This window comes from Rhopalosiphum maidis, chromosome 3 (assembly GCF_003676215.2).
Source record: "Rhopalosiphum maidis isolate BTI-1 chromosome 3, ASM367621v3, whole genome shotgun sequence".
In the NCBI taxonomy this organism is placed as follows: Eukaryota; Metazoa; Arthropoda; class Insecta; order Hemiptera; family Aphididae; genus Rhopalosiphum; species Rhopalosiphum maidis.
The window spans coordinates 39,587,975-39,613,978 of NC_040879.1; the positions used below are offsets into that span (position 1 = coordinate 39,587,975).

The 26,004-nt window shown below is 24.0% G+C and overlaps 4 protein-coding genes across 4 annotated transcripts in view; 1 reads left to right on the forward strand and 3 right to left on the reverse strand.

Moving 5' to 3' along the window:
* LOC114253675 (DNA ligase 3-like) overlaps nt 1-12,775 on the reverse strand; it is a 37,231-nt gene extending 24,456 nt beyond the window's left edge. Inside the window, 2 exon segments of the mRNA XM_028188657.1 lie at nt 12,577-12,641; nt 12,705-12,775. Of these exon segments, the coding sequence (XP_028044458.1) occupies nt 12,577-12,585 (9 nt within the window). The 5' untranslated portion in view covers nt 12,586-12,641; nt 12,705-12,775.
* LOC113555614 lies at nt 962-11,587 on the forward strand. The gene is made up of 4 exons (XM_026960071.1): nt 962-1,249; nt 10,498-10,646; nt 10,728-10,932; nt 11,475-11,587. Exons 2-4 carry the CDS (start codon nt 10,509-10,511, stop codon nt 11,585-11,587), a joined length of 456 nt encoding a protein of 151 aa, XP_026815872.1. The 5' UTR covers nt 962-1,249; nt 10,498-10,508.
* Nucleotides 12,776-18,181: 5,406 nt separating the features above from the next.
* Nucleotides 18,182-21,267, reverse strand: LOC114253665 (protein cereblon homolog). The gene is made up of 5 exons (XM_028188638.1): nt 21,210-21,267; nt 20,942-21,153; nt 20,641-20,875; nt 18,932-18,967; nt 18,182-18,836 (listed from the first exon to the last, which is right to left on the reverse strand). Exons 2-4 carry the CDS (start codon nt 21,145-21,147, stop codon nt 18,959-18,961), a joined length of 450 nt encoding a protein of 149 aa, XP_028044439.1. The 5' UTR covers nt 21,148-21,153; nt 21,210-21,267; the 3' UTR covers nt 18,182-18,836; nt 18,932-18,958.
* An 807-nt stretch (nt 21,268-22,074) lies between these two features.
* Nucleotides 22,075-25,026, reverse strand: LOC114253676. Its single transcript, XM_028188658.1, has 6 exons — nt 24,992-25,026; nt 24,734-24,798; nt 24,586-24,620; nt 23,166-23,296; nt 22,947-23,093; nt 22,075-22,180 (listed from the first exon to the last, which is right to left on the reverse strand). The coding sequence occupies exons 1-6, from the start codon at nt 25,024-25,026 to the stop codon at nt 22,075-22,077; spliced, it is 519 nt and encodes a 172-aa protein (XP_028044459.1).
* Nucleotides 25,027-26,004: the final 978 nt, after the last annotated feature.

Here is a 26,004-nt window from a genome sequence, read left to right on the forward strand (position 1 = left end):
TTATATTCATTTATAGTTAAAATTATGAACCATCCATATTATATTTGTATCTACACACACTATACACAGATTCCATTCTTACATTGTATGATTCTTACATAGATCACAGGATATTTTAATCAGTCGGTGTTAGGTCATCTTATACATGTTGCGTTTCATCATCGTTTTTGTTGTTGTGAAAAGTCAACATGATATATAGTGGAGCGTCGATTATCCGCACGTCAATTATCCAGCCCTTTAATTATCCGCACTATAAAATTTTTGAGTACAAATTTATTTTTAGTTTAATTTAATTTAATTTTATCATTCGTTATGTTTAATCATGTACTATAATGTTATATTATATATAAATATATATATATGTAATGTTATATTATGAAATGGCTTGGCGGCGAAAAATTGATTATTATTGTTTTAAAAAAATACATTATATTTTTATTATATTTTTTATATTATGTATGAATAATATATTTAGTATTATATCTAGTAAATTAGTTTTTAACTTTATATTAAAATTTTTAATGGTTGTTTGATTATCCGCTCAAATTGATTATTCGCACCCCCTCGGTCCTAATTAGTGCGGATAATCGACGCTCCACTGTATAATCGACTACACGCATATGTTTAAAAGTTCGCTGTTTAAGAGAAATTCGGTGTTTTTAATTATGACGGCTGTCTATAGCTATTAATTAATATTATATCAATATCACCGCCGTTGCGCGCTTTTTAATAGAAAACCTATTTACCAGGGGATGCGAATAATAATATAATATAGTTATCGGCAACAGGTAGGCGGTAATAGCCAGGATGAGAGCCATGAATCGAGAGGACTTTTCGCGCTAGCCGGCGCTGCCACCGCCGCGCCACAGCGTGACAGCCGTTTTTAACGGTACGACGAGCCACGGCTGCCGTGTTATAAAAGCTTGAGCGGCTGCATTTCCAGCGGACATTTTGACTTTGACCGTCCAATCCTCCCCATATTTTACACTAATTTAATATACTATCGTAATTTATTATACACCGGCCAACGGTTGTAATAAATGTCATCGTTATAACTTCTTATTGTCACGATCACGTTACAGGAACCCGTTTTTATCGATTACATTTTCTCCCCATTTTTCTTTTGCTCCTTTTTTCTAATACTATACATACATTATAAAAAATTATACAAAAGATAGAATATATCACAACAACACTATCCAGTGACGACAGCAACCAAGTCAATCAATTGCGACAGATATACAATAAGGTAAATATAATATAATGCATAATAATTAATAAGCCCGACTCTTAATTGGTATACCTACATGTATTTTAATTTTAAAACGCAAATAAAGATCCGCACAATACGATATGCGTTTTTTACCTATCCACCTATCTAAATTTTAAAAAATAAATAATTTTGTTCATCACATTTTTAACATTGTATTTATATTACTTATTTATTACCTATAATAGTATCCCTAATAGATTATCAGTTTTTCATTATGTAATACAAAAAAAATCATTCATAAATCATAAACAAATGGTATGTAATGTTAAGTAAAATTTAAAACAAATATTTTATAATTTCGAGTAATAAGCATACAATTTTAAATTTCCATTGGAATACATAAAAGTTTTGAAAAAAAATTTAAATGTAAGTGGATTTTATTTGTACTTTTCAATTGAGATAAAGAAAATTATCTGAAAATTGTATATTTTGTTTTGAAAACCAAAATATAAATATACTATTTTGAACTCTTTATAGTTAACTTATTCTCAATGTATAATCGTCTTCAGAATACGATTTCTGAATATAATAAAATAGGGTATAATATAATTTTCAATTTTAATTATTCATATACATAATATACTTATATCATATCTTACCAAAAACTTTCACCGAAAAATGGCTTGTTTTTAATTTTTTTTAACAATTTTATTATGTTGTTTTTCCATTTATATAGTTTGTTAAAAAAAAAACGATCAAACTTTATTCCTAAAGAATCATAATTGCCTACATTAAAAATATGTAAATATTTCAAATATAATATGAATAATATAATAATAATATATATATATACACAGTATATACTAATAAATATAATATTATATATTATATACACCATCTTATTCGAATAACTTATAAAAAAAACATTCAACGGACTACTTATAATTATGTGAATCGGTGGTTAAATATATTTAACTATAGTTTTTTAAATAAATTATGTTACACTAACGCGAATTTCGAATCATAAAAAAGCATACGACTATACGAAAAACACAAAGAAGGTTTACTGTAATAATACGAATAAGTGATACATACTGCATATATTTTGTAATGGTACATTATAATTATATATTTGACATAATTATATCAATATTAATGCCAATATTAATCGGTAGGTATCTAAATGCTTTTAATATTAATAATTGGAACGTATCTTAAAATATCATATAATTATTATTTAGTATACGATAGTCGCACATAACAGATTGATTATAATAGTAAAACTTTTTTCAATTGAACTAATGGAACAATAATAATCTAAAATTGTTAAATATGCTTATACTAGTTGTAGAATTAATTGAAATACTATCTAATTTTAAAATTAAATTGCAAGGTATTTATTTAAAAATTAAACATAAAGATTTGAAATTAACGATAAATATATAATATAATTTTTTATATCTCATTTTTAAGTTTAAATATTTTTAAAAATAAACAGTGTTGGTTTTATACAAATGACAAATTTACTTGTGTACGATAACATACACAACATATACATATAACTGATCAATTAATGGATATTCTTTAATATATTTCAATCTAACACAATCTAAAATGCATACCCAATCTAACCAATATCAATTTTATAATCCCAGATATTAGATATTATGTATTATACCTATTTGATTTTTACGTTCTGTTGTTGAATATCGGGGTAGGATATTATCATTTCATCTGATAACTTATTAAAACATTACAATTGTTTTAAATGAATAATTGGACCATGTTATTCAACTGAATATAGGTGGGTGGTAAGTCCAATGGTACCTAGGGACTCATCCCTTCCTTCCATCACAAACGGTTAAAACCCTTCCAAATTATATGAATGTTGATATTTTTAATAATAATAATAATAATAATAATTTTTTAGTTTATTCTCGATTTAATCAATTAATTTAAAGCAAAATATTACTTATTTCTATAAGGCTCTTAATCTGATAGTTAAACTAAAATAAACAATACAAATTTTAATTCAATAAACAGTAGACACTATTACAAATGTACACTATACAGCATACAATTATAAATAAAACATAAGAAAAAAAAGGAACGCAATACTGACCATCAATTAGTTTTTTTAAAAATTATTCTAACAATTAACATGACTTAGCACAGTGGGTATTGATAATTTTTTCAACAAAAACAAAATCAAGTGAAATTTGTTTTCATTATTCTAAAATTAGGAATTTCAGCTAATATTGACTAAGTTTTCCCCACAAGTCTTTTAATTTTTAAAAGCTAAGAGACAAAGAACCTAAGCGTTATATGATGTATTTATTTTATATTTTATAGTACCTACTATAGATGGATATTGGGGGGAGACTTGAGGGGGCTTAAGCCCCATAGAACGTAACGTAATCAAACCACACGTCAAAGTAAAAAATTGTGTATTTCAATATTTGATATTTATAATTTTTATTTTATTTTGTTGGGATACGACTGATAGGAGAATGGTCTGGAATATTCAAGATCTATCGTTATTATAGAAAATCATATTTTATAGATATATATATTATAGTCACGAATATTTTAGAACTTTTTTATGGTATCTATAAAGTATAAATAAGCAAGCTGCAGATATCAAGTTGCTTTAACAATACCTATAAATTCCTCCGCTTGTAAAAGGAGTTTTTCAGCCATACGTCAAATAAAAACTTGGCTTCGAACATCTATGCTGCAAGAAATTTTTAACAACACTTTAATTTTGTTTATTGAAAAAGATAATTAAAATCTATATTGATACCGATACGATTATTAATATATTTGCACAAAGCAATAGATTTTTTTATACAATTAAAATAAAAAATATTTAGTAGCTATTCAATTTTTTATTTTTTTATGTTCCTATTACCTATATATACTTATTGCCTCAGCTAGAATAAAGTAGTAATAGCCACTAGTTAATAGGTTGAAGCACCTAAAAATGTCTACGCTAATGGATAAGAAAAAAAAATGTAGCCACCCCCCACGGATGTGACCAAATATCCGCCTATTGTACCTACTTTCAAAATTAAAATATCAAAGAATATTCAGGTTAAAATTATCTAACGTTCTGTTGGAAGAATTTTATACTAAAATAAAGTTGTATTGCATTATGTAGAAATAACATTCAAATTACGAAAACAGATTTAAAATTGTTATTGGTGCGAGGAAAGTGCTATTGGTTTCACAATAATACAATATTTGGGTTTATTATCATACATTTAGAACCAAAAAAATTGTTTTTGTCTTTAAACTTTGAGAGAGATGTTCTAGGTGAAAAATATAATCTAATTGGGACCTAGAGTCAAAATTAACGAATTCCCAGTATTTTTCTAAATCATTTAAAAAAAAAAGTAGACAAGTGAGTACCACCCTGCTGTACATTAGACATCGTGTAGATCACTGTTATAGCTAAATTTGAAATCAATGATATAATATCATTGTATACGAAAAACGATTTTGAATAGAGAGCCTAAATCACCAAGTACCAATTACTTCATATTTTTTTAATATAACTATTATTCATTTTTATATTACTATAATAATATATATATATGCACCATCTTATATCAACTTATATCAACTTATAGAATTCGAATGTTTATACTTTTTTTCTGTAAAACCGCATAACAGTAAAATTAGGTTCATACTATAAATAGATAATAATAAAATAAAAAATATCATTACATACAGTCAAATTTGTAATATTTTTGATTTATAACCAAATAATTAACATTGTGATTCATCATTGAAATACGTAATTTTGTTTAAATATCTATAAAATATAACTGTATTTATATATTTTTAAGAATTTTTAGTTTCAATATAAAATATTTATGAAGAACATTGTATTAAATGTTTATACGTTGGCTATAAAAATAAAAGATTTTATAAATTTTTTACTACAAAATACTTGTAGTTTGTAAATTCTTGTGAATTTGATGAATTTTGTAAAAACTTGGAACTTTAAATACATATAAAAAAAATGTATATATATAGTACAAATATATCTTTATCTAAAATCTTGTATTAAAATTTCAAGATTTTTGACAAAAGGAATAATTTTTTATCGACATTTTACAAAGAGAATCGAATATTTCTCATGCTTTATAACTTTAAAAGTCAAAATATTTTTTAAATAAGTATAAAACCTAAGAATCTTGTATTAAAGTTTCAATTCTTAAGTACAAACAGAACATTTTTACAAAAGATATTTATGCGGTTAAAAACTACAGAATAATTTGTAATTATCAAGATTTTGATGAACATTAAATGCTTTCTAATAATATTTGTTATTAATAAAAATAATTCCGTATTTCTTTTAGTTCTAATACTTAAATATACTTAATATTATATAAGTTATGATAATGCATTATCTTATATATTTACTTAACATACTGTCATTTTCTAAAATCTTTTGAATCATAAAAATGTTTTATATCTGAACAAGTAAGGATTTCAATTTAAACTCACAAATTGTTTTTTATACCAAGGCAATTCAACTAATACTTTTTAGATACAAATTATATGCCACTCATGTGGAAAATAGAAAGAGTATAGACTAGGCAAAGTCCTTGTTTCAAACTGTAAATGTCAGTTTACAATTGCAATTTTTTTAAATGGAAAACATGTACCAATGAAGATGTTTTGCATTTTATGTAGAATCCGGTTAAAAAATAATTGGTTATTTGGCGCCAGTACAGAATTGGGAACACGTTTCATTCGAATTTCGAACAACAGCATGACGATAAGTGATTATCTATCGTTTCTCGAATAATTTGTTTTCTACACTTCTATTCTAACATTTTCGTGCATCCAATTTTGAGAATAAGTAATCTTATACCTTTAAACAAATTGATTGACTAGCGGAACATTGAATAAATTCGATAAGTCTCATTCAAAAACCAATTCTATTAAAATATTATATAAAAAAAAACTTTAATGAAAAAAGAACAGAAATTAGGTACAAAAAATTATAAAACTTCATTACTTAGTTAAATTATTTTTATACTCGGTTATACACATATCCATAAGTACTTCGATTTTTTTATTATTCATTAAATAATGTACACATCATTTTTTTACTATTCAAAAAGAACTATCCTATTACTAAAAGTTATTTTTCTTGTGTTTTTTGATAAATTTTAGAGGTTTAGCCAATTTTACAAGTCCAAAAAAACCGATTTTATTTTAATTTCTGTAAAAAAAAAATATCGTTTAAAGGATTAAAATAATGTATTTTAATAAAATACATTCATTACGTTAAGTAATCCTATTTATTTAAGTAAAACTATAAACAATTTATATTTTATAGTTCTATTATCCAAACAAATAATAGTTATTATAATATAATATATTTATATCCTATAATATAAGACCGAAATAGTTATGATATTATTACCTTATAAATCGATACCATCCCTCGCCATACTAATGTACGGTGTTAATAATTGTAATTAGATAATAAGATGTTAAAAATTTAATTGTGAATAGAAAATAACAATATAAGTAGATAAACATTTTTATGTTCTTACCACTAATAATTTTTTAATTAAAACAAAATAAGTAAAATTGGTTATTATTAAATCAATTTGTTGAAACTTCGTTTTGCGTAAATTCCTGTTTTTTAGTAAATAATTTATTTATTTAGTTTTTCCCGTCTACTAATTCCCGAAATACCAATTAGATCATATTTGTTAATAAAAGCTACCCTAAAAATTGAAAATTGAAGATTGACGCATTTTACTGTTCCTAAAGATGACGTCATACAAAAAAAACAAACAATCATTGTAACACTAAAAAGTACATTCATGAATTTTTCAGAATCAAAAAAAGGATTAGTTTAAAATGTTTGAATATCCCTAGAAATTGGATTTTTTTATAAATCTCTAAATATTATAAATTACGCGAAAACAAAGATGTTAAAAATTAAACAGAAATACAATAGACACTTCTTGTTAAATAATTAGAAAAACTATCCTTTTATTAAGACAAACATTAAGACATTAAGTTAATACTAAATTTATATATAATAAATGGCCAAACTTAACTTAATAAAATTAAAAATCATTAAATATTAATTAATAATCTTTCATTATATAACAACCAAATTATACATACAATTTTTTTTAATTTCAGACGAAATTTGTTATTTTTATTTGCATTTTTGTCAACCTACAAATGTTATAACAAAAAAAAAATTTTTTTTTAATCATTCACGATAATAGGTGACTACTTAGTGAAAAAAATTAAGGAAATTAAATTTTTATCAATTTCCATTGTTACATAATGAAAAAACAATAAGCTCTAAATTAATATCCTGTAATTTTTGATAGATAGTAGGATTAGAATAAAAAAATCAAACAGGATGAAAATATAATTAAATAATCATACAATGTTTTTCAATTCAAATGTTTAACAAAATTTAAATTAAATCTCACTTTTTTTCTGTATTTTTAATAAATTGGTATTTGGAATTTATTTTATATAAACACAGTTTCTTATTAAAAGCTATTAACCAAAACAGAAGCAAACAGAATGATAGAACATGCAACACTCCTATATCAACAATGTGTCAATATCTTAAATTATCTTATTAGTTTGAATAAAAACACTTTCAAACAATTATATTACCAGCAATGTATATTATTTAGGCAATATATAGAATATCTAATATACTAAAAATATCTGGTAAATATTTTTCAAATTTATAATTTATAGTTGAGAATTCTACCAAATTTTTTAAGTACACAGATAAATTAAGTTATGTTAGAATAATTTTTAGAGTATAATTATTAAAAATACATTTAAGATGAGAATGTTTTAGAATAATATATTTAATATTGTTATTTATTTCTTATTTTGAGTTGAACTTTTAACTTTATATTTGTAAACTCAATACTACATTAAATATTCAAAAATCAGATTCTAATCCTAAGAAAAGATAAATTTTTTGATATTCAAAAATTAATGTATTTCTTAAAAACCAAAATCATTTTTGAGTTTTTATTTGTAATTTTAATGTAGTTAACTTCAAATTCCAACAGATACAGATCATAGAAATAAAACTTTAAATTATAAGCAATAAAGATGAAACATACACAATCTTTTCAAAATTTCAAAAATGTTTAAATTAAAATCATATACTTTACATTATTTATATTAAAAAATTTAAATATATTTATGTATGAATAATTTTTAAATAATTTTTTGAATTAGGTAAAACAAAATATTGATAAACAATTTTTTCAATTATATCAATTTTATAAAGAAATTTTAAGCATTTTGAGCACGATAAACATTTAATCAATTTTATACAGTATTTTCTTATGCTTAATTAACTCCAAAAATTAATAAAATAGTTAATAAAAGAGCTTTCTTTATCATTAAAAATAACAAATAAACCACAACTATCTACACTTAGTGGTAAATATTGATCTAAATATTATATATTATGTATTGTAAATAAAAAATTCTTCCATATTTTAATCAGAAATCATAATCTTGAATAGTATAAGGACACAACATTGTTGTTATTAAAGACTTAAATGCTGAATAACTTATTAAGACAAATTAGAAGACAGCATTTTACTTTCCTTCCACAAACTTCACTCAAGCACTAATTTAAATATAAATTACATATAACATTTAAAAGCATTAAATATATAAAACTATTAACTTAATTGAATTTAAGTATATTTCTACCATTTGATTATACTTATAATGGAAAAAAATAAAAGTACTTGAGTGAATAAGATTACAACTATAGTAAGGAAAAATAAGTAGTTCATCACTAAATCACTAATAAACAAATAAACTATTCAAGTTGATTAATATTATGCTATGAATTATGAATAGCCACATAGATATAACGAAATTCTTAACTAAAATGTAGGTACTGTGATTAACTTATTAATATTAAATAAATGATAAGTATCTGCAATAATTGTTTATAATTATTGTTTTAGTGAATATGCACATTTGTGTTTAATATTATTGTCTATTAATATCATTTGAAAGAATATTAAAGCTATAAAAAAAAACATAAACTGGAAAACTACAATAATGAGAACAAGATTAAAGATAAAGTTTTTGCAATCTATTTTATTTAAATTTGCCATTAACTATAAAAACATCTTAAAACAACATAAACATATTAATATATATATATATTATATGTGTGTATGTTAATAGTTAATACTCTATGAAAATGAAATAATACCCTTTACTTCAAATACCTTTTATTATACAATTATAAATGCATACTACCTATCAAATACTTTAAAAAAAAAATCAAAAAATATTATACAAATGTTAATAATACATATAAAAGTTGATATTTTATAGAATTAATAATCATAATCATATTTATATTGTTTCTAAAAATAGTTCAGAAATTTTAACCGCCAAAAATATTATTCATTGTACAATTATTATATCTGTTAAAAAATATATGATTTACTTTACACTATACATTTAATTTTTATTCCTAATACAATTATAAAGTTGAAGAATTATACATTTAATTATTCTCTTTCATCAAGTTAATTTAATTTGATTTAATTAATATATATATAGGCAAGGTTAAAATGGATTATAATTATCATTTATTTTAACTGTCATATACACATCTAAGTATTATATTACTTATTGCAATAAGTAACTTAGGTATAAATTATAACAATATTTAATACTATTAGATACAAATTATTATAAATACAACTATAATTGTACCAATATATATATGATATATATGACTGTCATATATATACTATATGGTCTACCGGAAAATGTACTCTACTGAAGATTTTTATTTAATTATAAGTAGTAATGAATCAACCACAAATTTTTTATTTAATAAAAATGTTTTGGCAAACAATGAAAATGCCTAATGTTATAAGTGTGGAAATTATATGAATTTGTACGTAAGCCAGGAGAGAAGTAAAAAAAAGAAAGTTGCATTTTTGTCTTTTGAAAGATATGGCGGAAGTTTTAATGAAATAATGTGTATATTGAACAGTTGCAACACAACAACGAAACAATTTAGACACAATTAATAAACATTATCTATTACTTATAACCTATAAGTACTATAATTTTTAATTTTTATTTATTCATTAGCAGTAAACCATAAATTACATTTGTAAATTACTGGTAGACTGCATACTACATGACAGCCATATATATAATTAAGAATGGCAAATTAATTGTACTTATAAGTTATAAAAATTGTATGTTTACAGGCGATAAAAATATGGCAACAAATTGGTGGAAATTAATAGTCTTGCAAATATTGATAACTACTGCAATTGGTTCAACTGGATTGGAGCTTGGTGACGATTCAAAATTGTCAAATGAAAATATGATTTTGTTATTTAAACAGTTTTTAGAGGTAATATTAAGTAATGAAATTAAAATAAACCAATAATTATACCTGCTACTTTTTATTCATTTGTTGAATTATTATAAATAGGATATAAAAAATCAACATACCATCAAAGATAACGAGAAAATAGAGAAAATAAAAGATTTATATCAACCATTGTCATTGACATCAATAAATGGCAAATATTTTGACAAATTCACAGAGAATGAATTAAAAAATGAGGATTTACAGCAATCAACATTTGAAAATCTTCAAAATATGAAAAGTATTGAACATTTTAACAAGAAAAGTGGTAAGAAAAACCGTAAGTCATAAACCTTATTATGAATATTTCAATATACTATATCTATATATAGTATCAGGTGCATCATTTGAGAAAGCAGGGAGTGCATTTACACCTATTTTTTTTTTTGTAAAATACTTTCTTTAGCATACCAAACTAAAACAAAAGCATTAATATATATTTTGACCAACTACTAAGTCACAATGTATAACAACAATATATTATAAATATCAAATAATAATAAAATTGCATACAAAAAACAACCATGAGAAATTAACAAAAAGCCCCAATCGTTAAGTTGTGTTAAAGAAATCACAAAAATATATTGTTTCCAATAAAATGTTTAAAACAAAAACAAAATAAAAAATTGCATTACTAGTTGTTATTTTATGTACAAGGTAAACATAATATTAAAATCTATATCTATAAATGGCATGTAAACATAGTGACATCAACAACTAAAAACTTAAATGACACACCTGTATTGTATATATTTATGACTTTATAAGTATATATTGTTTTGTACTATAATGCATAATTCACTTTTACAGATAAAACAAATTTATGTTATTTTAAGATTTGCAACAAAAAAAAATCCATAGATGACTATGACAATTTCATCCGTTATGTAACAAAAAGATATTACAATACACAACAGTTTTAAACCATCATTTTTTGATTTTATTGGAAAAAATAAATTCTTAGTAAATGTATTATTCCAATAAAATTATAAAATTAATAATAAGTAGTTTGATACTGTGAAGATTCATTTATTATAATTCATTAATTATATCATTATAATTCATATTTATATACAAATAATAAGATATAGTAAACATTTAATGTATTAGTTATGTTAGTTAGATACTTATTTAGATATTATGAATGTCATTGATGCACAGAATTAAAAATATCTAATAATGTTTTAATAGTTTTTAATAGAAAATTATATTTAAATTTTAAATTTTAATAATTTATAATCAATATACATGAAAACAATATACATAAGCATTTATTTATTACTTGATGTAAAATATACTAATATTTGCTTAAATTAAATATGGGACAAATGATGAACAGAAAGAAATAAAATATTAACTTAGAAATTAAAGATATCGGTACCACATTTACCTATAAACAATCTATTCTTATTTTCAGATAACTTTCTTAGACGTTTATTTTAAGATAATCTAGATACCTAATAATAATGAGTAGATATATTTTATCCTGCTTAATACAAATAAGTTATATCATTAATTGTACCTATATTATTTCATAACTAGATTATTTTTGTTACCGACTTAGAACCAAATACCAGTAATCAGCATGTGCGAAATATAATTTTACATGATACAATCGCAATATTCAGGTTATGAAGATCAAAATGTATCTATCACTAAAATATTATCTACATTTTCATACCTATTATAATATTTAATACTTAATATGTTGAATTGTTTACATGAAATTGTTGGCCAACAATTGTATAATGCAGAAAACTTTTTAAAATTAAAATAAAAGCTTGTATAAACAGGTAAAAATTAACTTTTAAATTATAATAAAAGTAGTAAGTGTGTTAGTGTTACCAATTTGTTCATCTCATATAATATAAAATCAAAGTGCAACACAATTATTGAGGTTTAGGATACATACTATACTCATCCACACTGGTATATGGAAATGCTTAAAAACGTGTTTGAAATTTTAAATGTTGAAGACTAAAAACGAGTAAACGAGAAAATTTGAAATCATACTAGTATACTACAATAGTAAGTACTCACTAATCACCATTCGGCATTCACCAGGAAGTTAATTCTTTAGCTATGGTACTGACTACATGCCGCTGTTATTATCTATTGACACTAGTCTTATCAACGTGTGCATGATAAATTGATAATGATAACAGACAAAATAATATTAATATTAAATTATAAAATTTTAAAATAATTTTAATAAAATATAGTAATTATTCAAGGTTTATAGATTATACATGTTGCCTCATTTTGCATTTTTGAAATTTTGGAAGTGGGAGAAGCCACACCGTGACGTCACCCGAAGTATAAAATGTTTCGTTATTGCCATATAACTCGGGTAAAATGAACACGATTTTTAACTTTCCCAGGCTGCTACAGCTTCAATATTAATTTTTTAATTTGAAAAAAATCTAGTATAGGCTCACAGTATAAATGAATATATTTGCATAAAAAAAAAAATGAAATTTAACCACAACTTGGTTAAAAAAAATATAAAAAGTGGATGATCCACATCCAAGCCATCACATTGAGTTTCGGGCGACATGGAACAGTAAGGTTTTTTTAATGTTTTTAAGCATTTAACCTACCATACGTTTTACTAAGAACTCAAATAAGGTTTTTAAAAACATCTTAGTACATATGATGACCTAAAGAAGTTAATAGGTAACCTAAATATTAAATAAATAAAATACTTACATTCTCATTATTGTAACATAATTTTTTTACTTTCTCTAATAAAATTAAGTAGTTTAACATAGAAAAAAAATTGTAGCAATTGCTTTAACAATATATAAACATAAAAAAAATTATAGAGCATTTTTTTTAACAACATATAAACATTATAATCATAAAAAAATTATACATGTTTTTGTATGTTTCAAGTCACTTTTGTTTTAACACTAAAAAATAAATTCATTCTTAAAAAATTAGATTATGAATATTTTTAAATAATGTTTGGACTAGTTTGTAATAAAACTTTTATTAGAAAAAAAAATTAAAATTGAATATTTGGAAACAATATAAAAAATAACGTTTTTGAAAACCTTGATTAAAAGGACAAAAGCGTAATAATCAAAAACGTTAAAAAGACATAGATTTATTTTTGTATATTGAATAACGTTTTCAATGTTACAAAAAATTCATTACAAATGTAATGCAATTAATAACATTTAAAAAAAAAAAAATAATTAAAATAGTTTTATTGTGTGAACAATAGCTGTCAAAATATTCATCTAGTGTCCGTTGAGTTAAGCCACCAATCACCACTATAACTTTTATATAATTTGTCTTGAATGTTTTCGTAGGTTTTTTTTATGTATAAAATTAGTCCATTTATTAGTAAAAAATTATCAGGCGATATAGTTTATTTAGTATAATAGTCTACTAATAATATTAGGAAGATTTAAAATATGTAATATTATTTTATTAAAAAGACGTATTTTGGTATTTTCTTCACATCATTTAATTTTCAAAATATTTTTAGGTATAATTTTTTTAAATTTTATTAATTGTATTAAATTTTAAAATAAATAATAATATATTATAGTACATTTTTTTAATAAAAAAATAAATCTGTCTTTTTTATCCGGTGGCCAACATTTATTTTAATTATAAATGCTGAAAATTTTTAGTTAATAAATTATATTCATCATTAAAATATTTCTACTTTTAAAAATTTCGGAGGAGGGAGGAGTCCGAACTCCGTGGATCCTCCTCAGATACGGTTTTGGATTCATCTGTAATATACCTATTCTAAATATCAACAAAAAAATAATTACACACATTATATAATATACATTTCTATTTAATTAAGTTATATTAAGTAATAACTATAATAGTCAAACTTTTTAGTTCAGTTCAAATAGTCAAATTACAATTTTGGATCAACAAAAAAATTTAAGTACGGGAGTAGCTGCTTATAATTTCTTTAACTATAACTGGATGTCTAGATACGATTTGTAAAATTTAAAAAAATAGTTAAATATATTATTATATGAGTGTCATTAAAACATGTTCAAAAGAATAACGAATAATAATGAATAATTACATATATAGCGTATTATTAAGTAATAAAATACATTATTCAATAATATTACATCGATATTTAATAATAAGCAGTAAATCAGTTAAGTATAATAAAAAATAATAGCATAAAAAACAAAAATACATACGTTCACATACATTTTTAATACGCTGCCGTAAATTTTATACTTCGGGTGACGTTAGTCGACAAGGAATGGTACGGGGTGATCGAAATATTTAGGGGACTATGAAGTAACCTGTATAATCTATAAGCCTTGGTAATATTAAAGTCTTATCAGTTGTCACCTTTCCTAATGAGTAAGTGAGTAAACTGTAAATAGATCTATTGTCAAATTCCCATAATAATCAAGTTAACCATAAAAAAAATATAATACCTATTATACCTAGTACTTACTTATTTCTATATTACGAAGTCAGCGACTTCAGTCTACCTCAAAATTTCTACGATAAAAATAAGAAAAAAGTATTCTTTATAGGTCTACGATTGGAAACGAACGGCTTATTCAGTTTAAAATGAGTTTTAGAGGTTCAGTATATTATATATGGCATTAGAATCAAGCCTATAATAAGGCTTATAAGTTCATAGGCGTGCGCAGACCTGAATTTCGGGAGATGCCTACTATTTTTTCGGGCCCTTTTCTTAATTTGAGCCCTCTATTAACAAGATATAGTATTTGTACATAGTAATATTTTAATAAATTATAATGCCTGAATAAACATAACTTAAATTATATCACATATCAATCAGTAGTATTACTAGTAGCAAGTTATATAATATTTCATTAGATAGTTGGATCTAAAATCTATTTTCAAGATAATTGCAATATATTTTATTTATTATTTTTACTTTTGTAGTCAATAACATCTAGCTGTTATAATCATAATAAGTTTTACCACGAAAATTTAAAATACTTTAAGTTGTAATATTTTTTTTATCCCAAAACATATTTTTTTTTACAACATATTTTAGCAAAAATATCATTTTTATTCTAGTAACATTAGTTGAAATACGGACCCATATATGCTATGAGACTTAAATTTTAGGGCCCCAATTATATGTCGGGAGGTGCCAGGCATACCCGGAACCCCCCGTGCGCACGCTTATATGTATAAGTTATAGCTATGATTATAATATAGGTTTTTCTCTACCAACAACTTTTTATAGTTAAGTATCAGTTTATTAGATAACATTTATCATGTCATTATATTTTATACAACTTTAAAAAAGGTAGGCAAGTGGGCAAGTATGGTGCCTGTGATAGCTGGATTAATTTAAAATTTAAATTTAATGATATTAAGTATCATTATCATTGTATACACATGAAAAACAATTCTGAGCAGTGACGGTCAGTCAGCTTATACCTAACCTAGCCTAACTAATCATCAAGTAGTTCCTATAATACTTCATGATATTATTTTTGTATAGCTTTTATATCAAGGTAATATTTATTCAATTTGTTGTGCCTATTACGTTAGATAATTAAGTTGATATATTTTTTCCGAAAATATTATATTTATTATAATATAAGTATTTAGTTATTACGATAATTAATAATATATATTTATACCATATTATTTCAACTTATATAACTCGAAATTTAATATTATCTTTCTGTAAAATATTATACAATTTTATATCAATAGTATATTATATTATTATTATATGCTAATTCCATTGTATATTTGTATAGGTATGCGAAAAACAATTTTGAGTTTATGTGGACTGTCAGCGTATAGAATATTTTATATTATATTTATATTGCTTGTTGACCTTTTTTTATTAGTAATAACACGGTAAGTTAAACTAATTTTTTAAAAAAACATTGCATTAATTACATATTTGCAATTTGCATATCCTATGTGTCATTTTAGGTAGAATTTTAAAAATTTTATAAATGTTTAACTATAAACTACTTTTGTAAATTGTACCTAATAATTTTGTAAGAGTTTGAACTTTAAACGAATTAACGATTATGAATAAAATATTGTAAACAATAATTTCGAGATTATTTAATTTAAAGGTAAATGAACAACTTAAAGAAGGAACCTTTTTATATTCAATTGTCAAATAAATCATAATTTTAAATATCTATTATAAAATACCAACATCGTAAAATCAGTATATTCATCGCTTTTCTCGAAGTCTTAAATGAAAATTATCGAAATTTTGGAAAGTTAGAACTTGTTATTTACATTATTTTAAAAATTAATTTACGAAAAATAGAACGGGTTTAAAAAAATATTTTCTCGTATCAAACACCTACTATTTTTGTAGATGGTCAATATCACCTTACCACACAAAATAAAACTTTAAAATTAAAATTACTTTTTTGGAAAATTCTGACTAAAGTAGAAATAATTAATTTCCATAATATAAGTATTAAGAAGGCGTTATACCCGCATATAATGTTGTCTTTGCCTTACTAATGTAGATCATAGCAAATTTTCGTTCAGCAGAACACATTTTGTAATGTTAGCTTTAATAATTTAATATTAGAGTAAATTTACCTATTATCAAACTTAAAGGTAATAATGTTATCTAGGGCATATCAGGTTTTTATTGGTATTTTAATTTTTAAGTGAGTTACGAGCATTTCATAGTTTTAATATTTTACATAACCATAACTCACTTAAAAATTAAGATATCAATAAAAGCCTATGAGATTCCCTAGATAATAATATTATTACCTTTAAATTTGATAATAGGTAAATTTACTCTCATATTAAATTATTAAAGCTAACATTACAAAATGTGTTCTGCTGAACGAAAATTTGCTATGATCTACATTAATAAGACAAAGACAACACATGAGGGTATAACGTCTTCTTAATGTATTATAATGTGAAATTTTCGTAAATTGAAAAACCTTACCTACCTTATTACGTTTTGGAATTTGGATGGACTCAAAACAGTCAAAACCACAATTTATAATATGATGGAATGAAATCCGTGTTAAATGCTAATAATCAAAATAGTCAATTGGTATTGTTTTTAAAATAAAAAAAGTATTAAATAATGACCAGTGTTTATTTCAAGGGGGGTATTACCCCTATACTCTGTAATGGATGTGTTAAATTTGAATGCAATGATAGGTATCATTGTACACGAAGTCACGAAGAACGATTCTGAACGAAGATAATTTGTCAGTCTAGGATAATTAGTATAGGTATATTATTACCTAAATTTAATTTGTAATATATCTATATTTTACGCGATTCCATTAAAAAATTAAATTTCATACGCTCATACAATTTGAAAAATTTTAACTTTTGACCCCCCCCCCAAGTATCAACTAGATTCGTTTTCATTTTTAAAAAGGAGTTGAAGTCACAAATCAAAGCACTATTACTACTCCAAAACCTGATGACTGATAACAGATACAAAAATAAAAATTAAATTAAAAATGAATAAATAAAAACATACATTAATGTAAATCAATACATTCATCACTCCGTTCAGAATCTAAAAGAATAATACTGTCGACGAAACAAACAATCGTCTCATGTCAGTTGCCTTAAAAAACTATAATAATAGCATTATTCTATATGATTATAAATAATAATAACATGTACGTGTACATACAACGGCATCTTGGAACAATAACTGGAAACATGATAATAATATTCATAATACTATAACAAATTGTTTTGTACCCATCAGATACTTAGTGTCTTAGTAACAATAATGAAATAATATGTACATGATTGACAAATACAAATATATATACTTAATTCCTAACTAAAGGACCAGACACCCGTCGGTGTTTAATAGCACCGAACATCATCATTCTTCCCACTGGACATTGCTGAAAGAAAGATTTTAGGTGGTGCGCTACTTCATTATGATTGAAATTGAAGTCTGTTTATGTGGTGGAAGTCCAAAGTGTTTTCACGTGGGCGGTAGTAAAGAGAAAGATAAAATTTAGTGGAGCAGATAGGCCAGGTACTTGCAGGTTTTCGTCCTTTGAAAAATGTGTGGAAGGCCAGTAATATAGCTAGTAATAATAATTATTATTTACATTATATTATTGTGTTGGCGGACAGAAGTGGTGGTTGCCGGATGGTACTCTAAGGTTGCGAGTGGCAGTGGTGACACGAGATATTTGCGTGCGGCACCTATAATGAGTATAATATATAAATAAATTAACAATACCCGTAAAAGATACTGTCATCACTAAACGTTACCTCATAATATATTATATTTAACGTACCGCTATGAATTGGATTTTCTACTCATATTATGTATCCTAAAAATAAATATAGAAATCGATTACCTTACTTACAAGTAAAATCAGTTTAAGAATTTAACTAATTAATATATTAATTTGTTTATATTTTTTTATTAATTCATACTATAAGTTTAGTATCGAAAAAACAACTCCATCCATCACATAGAACCATTTTTTTTTATTTATTCTATTTTATATCATTAAATATAAATATTTTGGATATGAAATTGAAACAATAAAAACATTTTTATTAAAAAGACACTGCACCTGCATGTGTTGTCTACGTTTTACACACGTAAAATACAGCAACAGCTGTTTTGCGCGGGATAAAACCACTCGGGCTGTAGTGATAGTTAAGACTCCAAATTGATATACAATGTCAGGGGCGTATTTAGAAATGTCTTAAGAGGGGGGGCACAAACAAAAGTTTAAATTTGCGTACATGGGGCGTAGAGTTGTAAATTTTTTCTTATAATAAAAATAAGTATAAAATAGGTGAATGGGGAGGCACGGACCCCATGTGCCCCTCCCTTAAATACACCCCTGTATAATATAGCTAAGAACATTATCTGTGAAACATCGTTTTTATTTTTTTTAATATCACTTATGAGTTATGACTTAAAAAATTCTTATTGTTTCAAAATCCATTATTTTTTAACTCAAATAACTTTTTTTTTAGTTATAATATCTAAAAAATAAAAACGATATTTCACAGGCAAAGTTTTCCTTTTTATGTAGTGAAAAATTCGTTTCTTAGTTATTTTTTCATATAGCCTTCTCAGTTCTTTCTCGCGCAAAATAGTTTTTGCTACGTTTTATATTTGTAATACAGAGACAACACGTGCAGGTTTAGCGTCCTCTTAAGGAGCTCGCAATATTTTTATTATCTTTAAGGGGTTTATACAAAAGTTTAAGAAACGCTAAGTAGTATATTAAGTAATTTGTAGCATTAACAATCGTTTAATTGTACACGAGTTTTTTTATTGTTGATGGCCCTCTTTTCGAAATTCTAGGAACGACAATGGTCAGTCGGTATTATATGTATTATCATTATTATGTACTTAAATCAGATATTTTAAATAATAATTATGAACTCAATAATAATTTAGTTAATTACATATTACAATATGTTAAATACAATATTCTAAATATACAAGAATATCTGGTTATAGTTTGTTTATTGTGTAATAACTAATAAACTAATATAATTAAGCATAATTTATTATGTTAATATGTTATTATAAAAACATAATTGTTGTTAAAATTTTATATTTTTGATAGGTATAGTATGAATTGTGGTAAATATGAATAATTAAAAAAAAAAAATATTTTGATACAAGAATAGGTAGTTAAAAATTACATTGATTAAGGCAGTAAAAAACGTTTAAAAGATTAATAATGTTATTCATATAAAAAAACTGTAATTTTATTAATTTCCCATATTTAACTTTTTATTAATATAAAATAATATAATGTGCTATTTGTTAATTTAATAATAATAAAAAAACTATTTAAGATTTAATAACGAGCAGAATATTTAAAAATGTACCTATTTAAATTATACTCTTCTATACTAAGCATTGCTGAATTATGTATTTATATGTATGCATAGCAGCAAATATATATCTTTATGGTTCGGTTACATATAGTGTACTTGTAAAGAAAATTTAAAAAATGTCTCAAAATCTTACTAAAATGTCTCCATCACTGACGGACTCGAATATTATTTCTCTATCACTGTTTTCTTCGAGTGGCATTTCATCATTTAGAGAAGCTAAAGGCAATATGTAGGTTTCCATAGATGTTACGGTATGTGCAGATAACCCATAAAAAATTTTTGGCAATAGTGATGATTTATCAGTATTCACAAATTTCCAACCTACATAATTTGCACAGTTTGGACAAAAAATTGCAGAACTTGTATACCTATAAAAATCAATTATTACAATAATGAGTAATGACTAATAACAAAAAATAATATATTTATTATACCCAAAGAACCAGATATCAGATGATATATTTTCAACTATTACCACGCTTAAACCATCTTCTAGGTCAGTAACTGTAACTAGGCCATTAATTACTCCCCAAGAGTCACAATAACTATCCACTAGTCCACTAAGAGATATTGAAAGCAATTGACTCATATTAGAAATTGGAAAATCACATCTAAGTCTAGCGCACTTAAATTTTTGCATTGATTGCTAGAATAAAAGAGTAATAAGCCATTTTAGTTACTTTAATTCCTACCATTTCTTACATTTTGTTTTAAATACTGTAGTTCATATTGAAGTCGTAGGTTTGTTGACTCAATACCAAGCAATCATTTACTTCTTCTTGAGTGAATAAACCAAGTTTTGTCACTTGGAATGAAAATATACTTGGAACATTTGAGAACTTTATACCTTTATCTTTAAAATATAAAACATTAAAAATTTAAATATCAGTTACATAACATATGTACCAGATAGATAAAATTGAATTCAGGGCGAGTAGTTTTTGAGTTATAAATATTTAAAGTTTAGACAAGTGGAGTAGTGAACAAAAATTTTGCAAGGTAACCCCATACCACTCCATTCCGCACATCTAAACTTAAAATACTTATAACTCATAAACTACTCGCTTAAATTTGATTTTGATGTAAAAAAAATACTCAGAAAATAATTCTGCTTTGGAATATGAAATTAAAACTCTATGTTGTCATTCAAAAAAGTACAAACTTAAAAAAAATAAAAGAACAAAAAATATTTAAAAATATAATTTTTTAATAAAAACGTTATTTTTTTAACAACTTAAAACTATGTAAAAAAATGTTTTCAAAAACATAAATACTTTTTAAAATAATGAGTGTTTTATGATAAAAGAATCGTCCTGTACAATAGATTTTATCATATTAATAAATTATTCAATAATTAAGCCTTACACAATAATTTAACTTTTTGATAATGCGAGATACTAATTCATCAACATCAAATTGCTTATAAACCCAAGCTGGCCACTGACTTTGCCACATGCCTTTCTTATGGAACCTAAAAAATACAATGCATACTAAATATTAATATGTTAATTTGGTATAATTCATATTTTATTCAATAGTGTGTAAATTTATTACATTTCACCCGGACTTAAATTATATTCTTTGGACGTAAACACAGTTCATTGTACGGATGTTGTTTTATTGTAATATTTTGTATAAATTTGATTCGAGCCAAAGCAAGTGTTTCATTATCACTAAAAAAAAAAATTTAAAAATTTAAATACACTAAATAATTAAATTTATAATCTAATCCAAATAACAATAAGCTATTTCACACTTCTCAATTGATTTATAGTTATGTTATGTTGTTGTTTTACTTGTTTATAGTTTTAGTCTCTGTCCCTTTATTTATTTTTCTTTCGACCACAGTATAGATATGTTAAAGTAAACAAATCAATTCATTTTTTTAATATATTATTAAATAACTAAAACAGAATAATCCCAAGAAGCTATTTTTTTTTCTGTATTAATTTCAGTCTAAATGTTTTTCAATTGTAATATTTTCAACTTAGATGTACCTACTAACAATATTCTTTAACTAAAAGAAAATTAATTTTGAGTAACTGTATTGATTACTATTAAAAGGTAATATAATTTTAATAAATAAATTAAGTAAATAATATTTATTTTGATACCTATTATACATTTATACTACAGTAATATCTCGATAAGACGGAAATTCGGTGAAACGGAAACCCTGATATTACAGAAAATTTCTTTGGTGCTTTTTTCAAATTTCATTTTTTTGAACCCGTCAAAACAGAAACCCCGTTAACACGGAATAATTGCATGGTCCCAAGCGATTTCGTCTTATTGAGGTTTTATGTATTTGAATCTCCATTAAAATACATATCTCTACACACAAATAGTTTGTAGTAGTTTCAACTGTGGTCTGAAAACATACTATATAACTTACACAACTAAATATTTTTTAAATAATTAACAATTATTATTAATTACCTATCAGGAAATGATTTGACATGTAAAAGTTGAAATAGCTGTAAGCCCTTAACTTTAATTTCATATGTTTCTGGTGTAGTAGCTTCCATGACTTTAGAATGGTCACAAATTGCAGCTAGTGTACCATATGTACACATATTTTCGTTACTGAAACAGATATTGTTATTACATTATTATAAATAAGTGAATAAGTATAACTTATTATATGATATAGTTTACATTTTGTGGCAAATTCCAAATGGACGATTACTGGTCACGACATAATGTAATATAAATTTAATATCCAAAGAATTAGCAATAATTGGCGCAATTTCTCCAGGCATCAATTTAATTTTATAAAAGAAGTGGTACTGTATTAACAATAACACCTGATTTATAATTTATGCATCCAGTAATATTTTGAAGTTCATTTCCCAAATACTAAACAATACACATAAATTATAGTATTATAAAATATCATTATGTTGATTGTTTATTAGATTAAACATAATACATAGCTGTTCAATTAATTAAAATACATTAACATGTTAGGCCAAATGTAATTTTTTAAATAACACGTTCGTAATATATGATATTAGTAAGTATAAACTTGTAGCTTTACTAAAAAATTTCTTGCTAAAAAATCTTAAAAACTGAATAATTTAAATATTGAAATTTGACTTGTACATAGAAAATTAAACTTATAGAATCATAACACTTCTAATTTAATTATAGTGTAGATCAAGTTACATTACACTGAATAAATAAAGCACATTATGCCAATAATTGAAATTATTTAGCGTAAATTGTGAATACTGTTAAATAAAAACCATTGAGGCATTAACATTTTACACAGTAAACATATTATTAATAAGAAGCATAAACTAAGATATGTTAGTTTGTGATAGAAAGAAGTATTACATAGAGGATAAAAATAATATATGATTAATTTATGAAGGGTTGAAACACATGTAAAACCTCAGAAAATAATGGCACAGAATATAGGATTTTAGAATATGTTTAGATAATTTAATACTAAAACACCAAGTGTCGCAAAAAGTGGATAAGTGTAAACTTTTAAAATTTTGTAATAAATTAAAATTTGTACAACTCCATATTTTTGTTTATTTACACATTGACATTTTTTGAATAACATCGACTAAATTGCAAATAAAAAAATAAATTAGAATTTTATACTAAGGTGTAGAAATAAAATTATAAAAATTTTCACTTTGACTACTTTTGGCTTTTACTTCAGTCTGTTTGAATATATTGTGCTGTCTTAAGAAAATAACTTAGTGGTAGATGATTTAGTAGAGCATTTGTTTTTGTATAGCTCATCAACTTCAATATAGCTAAGATTGGCTGACTATGAAGAATGGCATAGTTGGATAAACTATTTTTTTATGTGATGTATCATCATCTTAAAACGGCACAAGAGTATAATTATAATTTTAAAATATTAAACTACCGCTAAATAAACAGAAATACCAGTATAATTTTTTTACCTATTAGTTGCTTTTCATCATAATAATAAACATTTCTAAAAGAAGCTGGATATTTAATACATTTTAGAAACATTTTGAGCTTGTAACATTATAATTTATTATTTTTTAATTTTTTTACCGTTTAGAATCATACAAAATGAAAGTTAAATTACCTGATATGGTACTTGTAGACTTTGAAGTGCTGAGGCTAAATGTAATTATAAATATGAATTATTTTATTAATTTTTTAAAAAAAAATTAAATGCATAAAGTAAATAATATATGTTAGAATAATATCAGAATAAATATATTTATACTTACAAATACCACTATTTCCTACAGCTGGAATAGGACTTGGATGAAATTCATTTTCATGTAAGTTTATTCTAGAATGAAGATTTGAATTAAATTCAATACAATTACCAATAATTTTTGTTAGGCAATTGATAAAATGTTTTTATAACAAAATTATATTTTTAGCATTAATTAAAACAGAGAATGAAAGTTTTATAGTTTATTAGATTATGTTAATAATGTAATAATGAGGTTAACAAAATTATGCCTTATAAATATTGATACCGATAAACATAGGGAGATATGTTATAATTTGACATTTTGGCTGATACTTAAAAACATGTTTTTTTTGTGGAGCGTAGGAAAAGACAACTCTTTTTGAGTGACTTCTTGGACAATTACACTTGACCAGTATTTCAAAACAGTTCTAGACCCGCAGATGCTCAATGCTTACAGTTCTTAAATGTTCCACCATTTATTTTATAATAGTGGATTTATTAAACTTTAAATTGATATAACTTTAACAAATCCCTAATTTAGGTTTAAGACCTCATTGATGGATCAAAATGAATTGGAATGAGTCAAAATTATCCTTTATTTATTTCATAATAAAAGTCAGCGTATTCTATAATCTCATTATACAGCAAAACAGTATCAATATTTAAATAAAACTATTAAAACAGTAAATGATTTGATAATATTCCTAAATAATAAATATTAATGAGCATGATGTGGTATAGTATTTGTCAGCAGTAACTGAATAATGCTGTGGTCAAACAACATTTAGTGTTGCTAGCTCTAGGATGGTTGACCCATGAGTTCTTACTGATGAAACCATATTATGTTCTACACAGTGGTGTAGCTAGGATTGTCTTAAGAGGGGAGGGGTGTTAATAATAAAAATTAAATATTATATATAATACGTACAAACAGAGTTGGGCAAGATACTAAAAAAAAGTATCATGATACGTGCATTTAGTGTATCTAGATACAAAATACATGTATCTTTATGCTTTGATACATAATACTTTTATATTTCCAATTTAATTTTATTAACTATTAAATGTAAAAGATCTATACAGTATACAGTATACAGTATACACTATACTGTCCATACTCTATACTCTATAATAGTTTAGCATTATAGCCTATAGCATATAGATGCAATAAAGTTATAAATATTGAATAATACAATAAGTCAATACACATTATAAAATTATATTACTAATAAATCACTATATGTATTATGTAAATATATACCAAAAATCAAAATTAATAACATTTACATACAAATTACA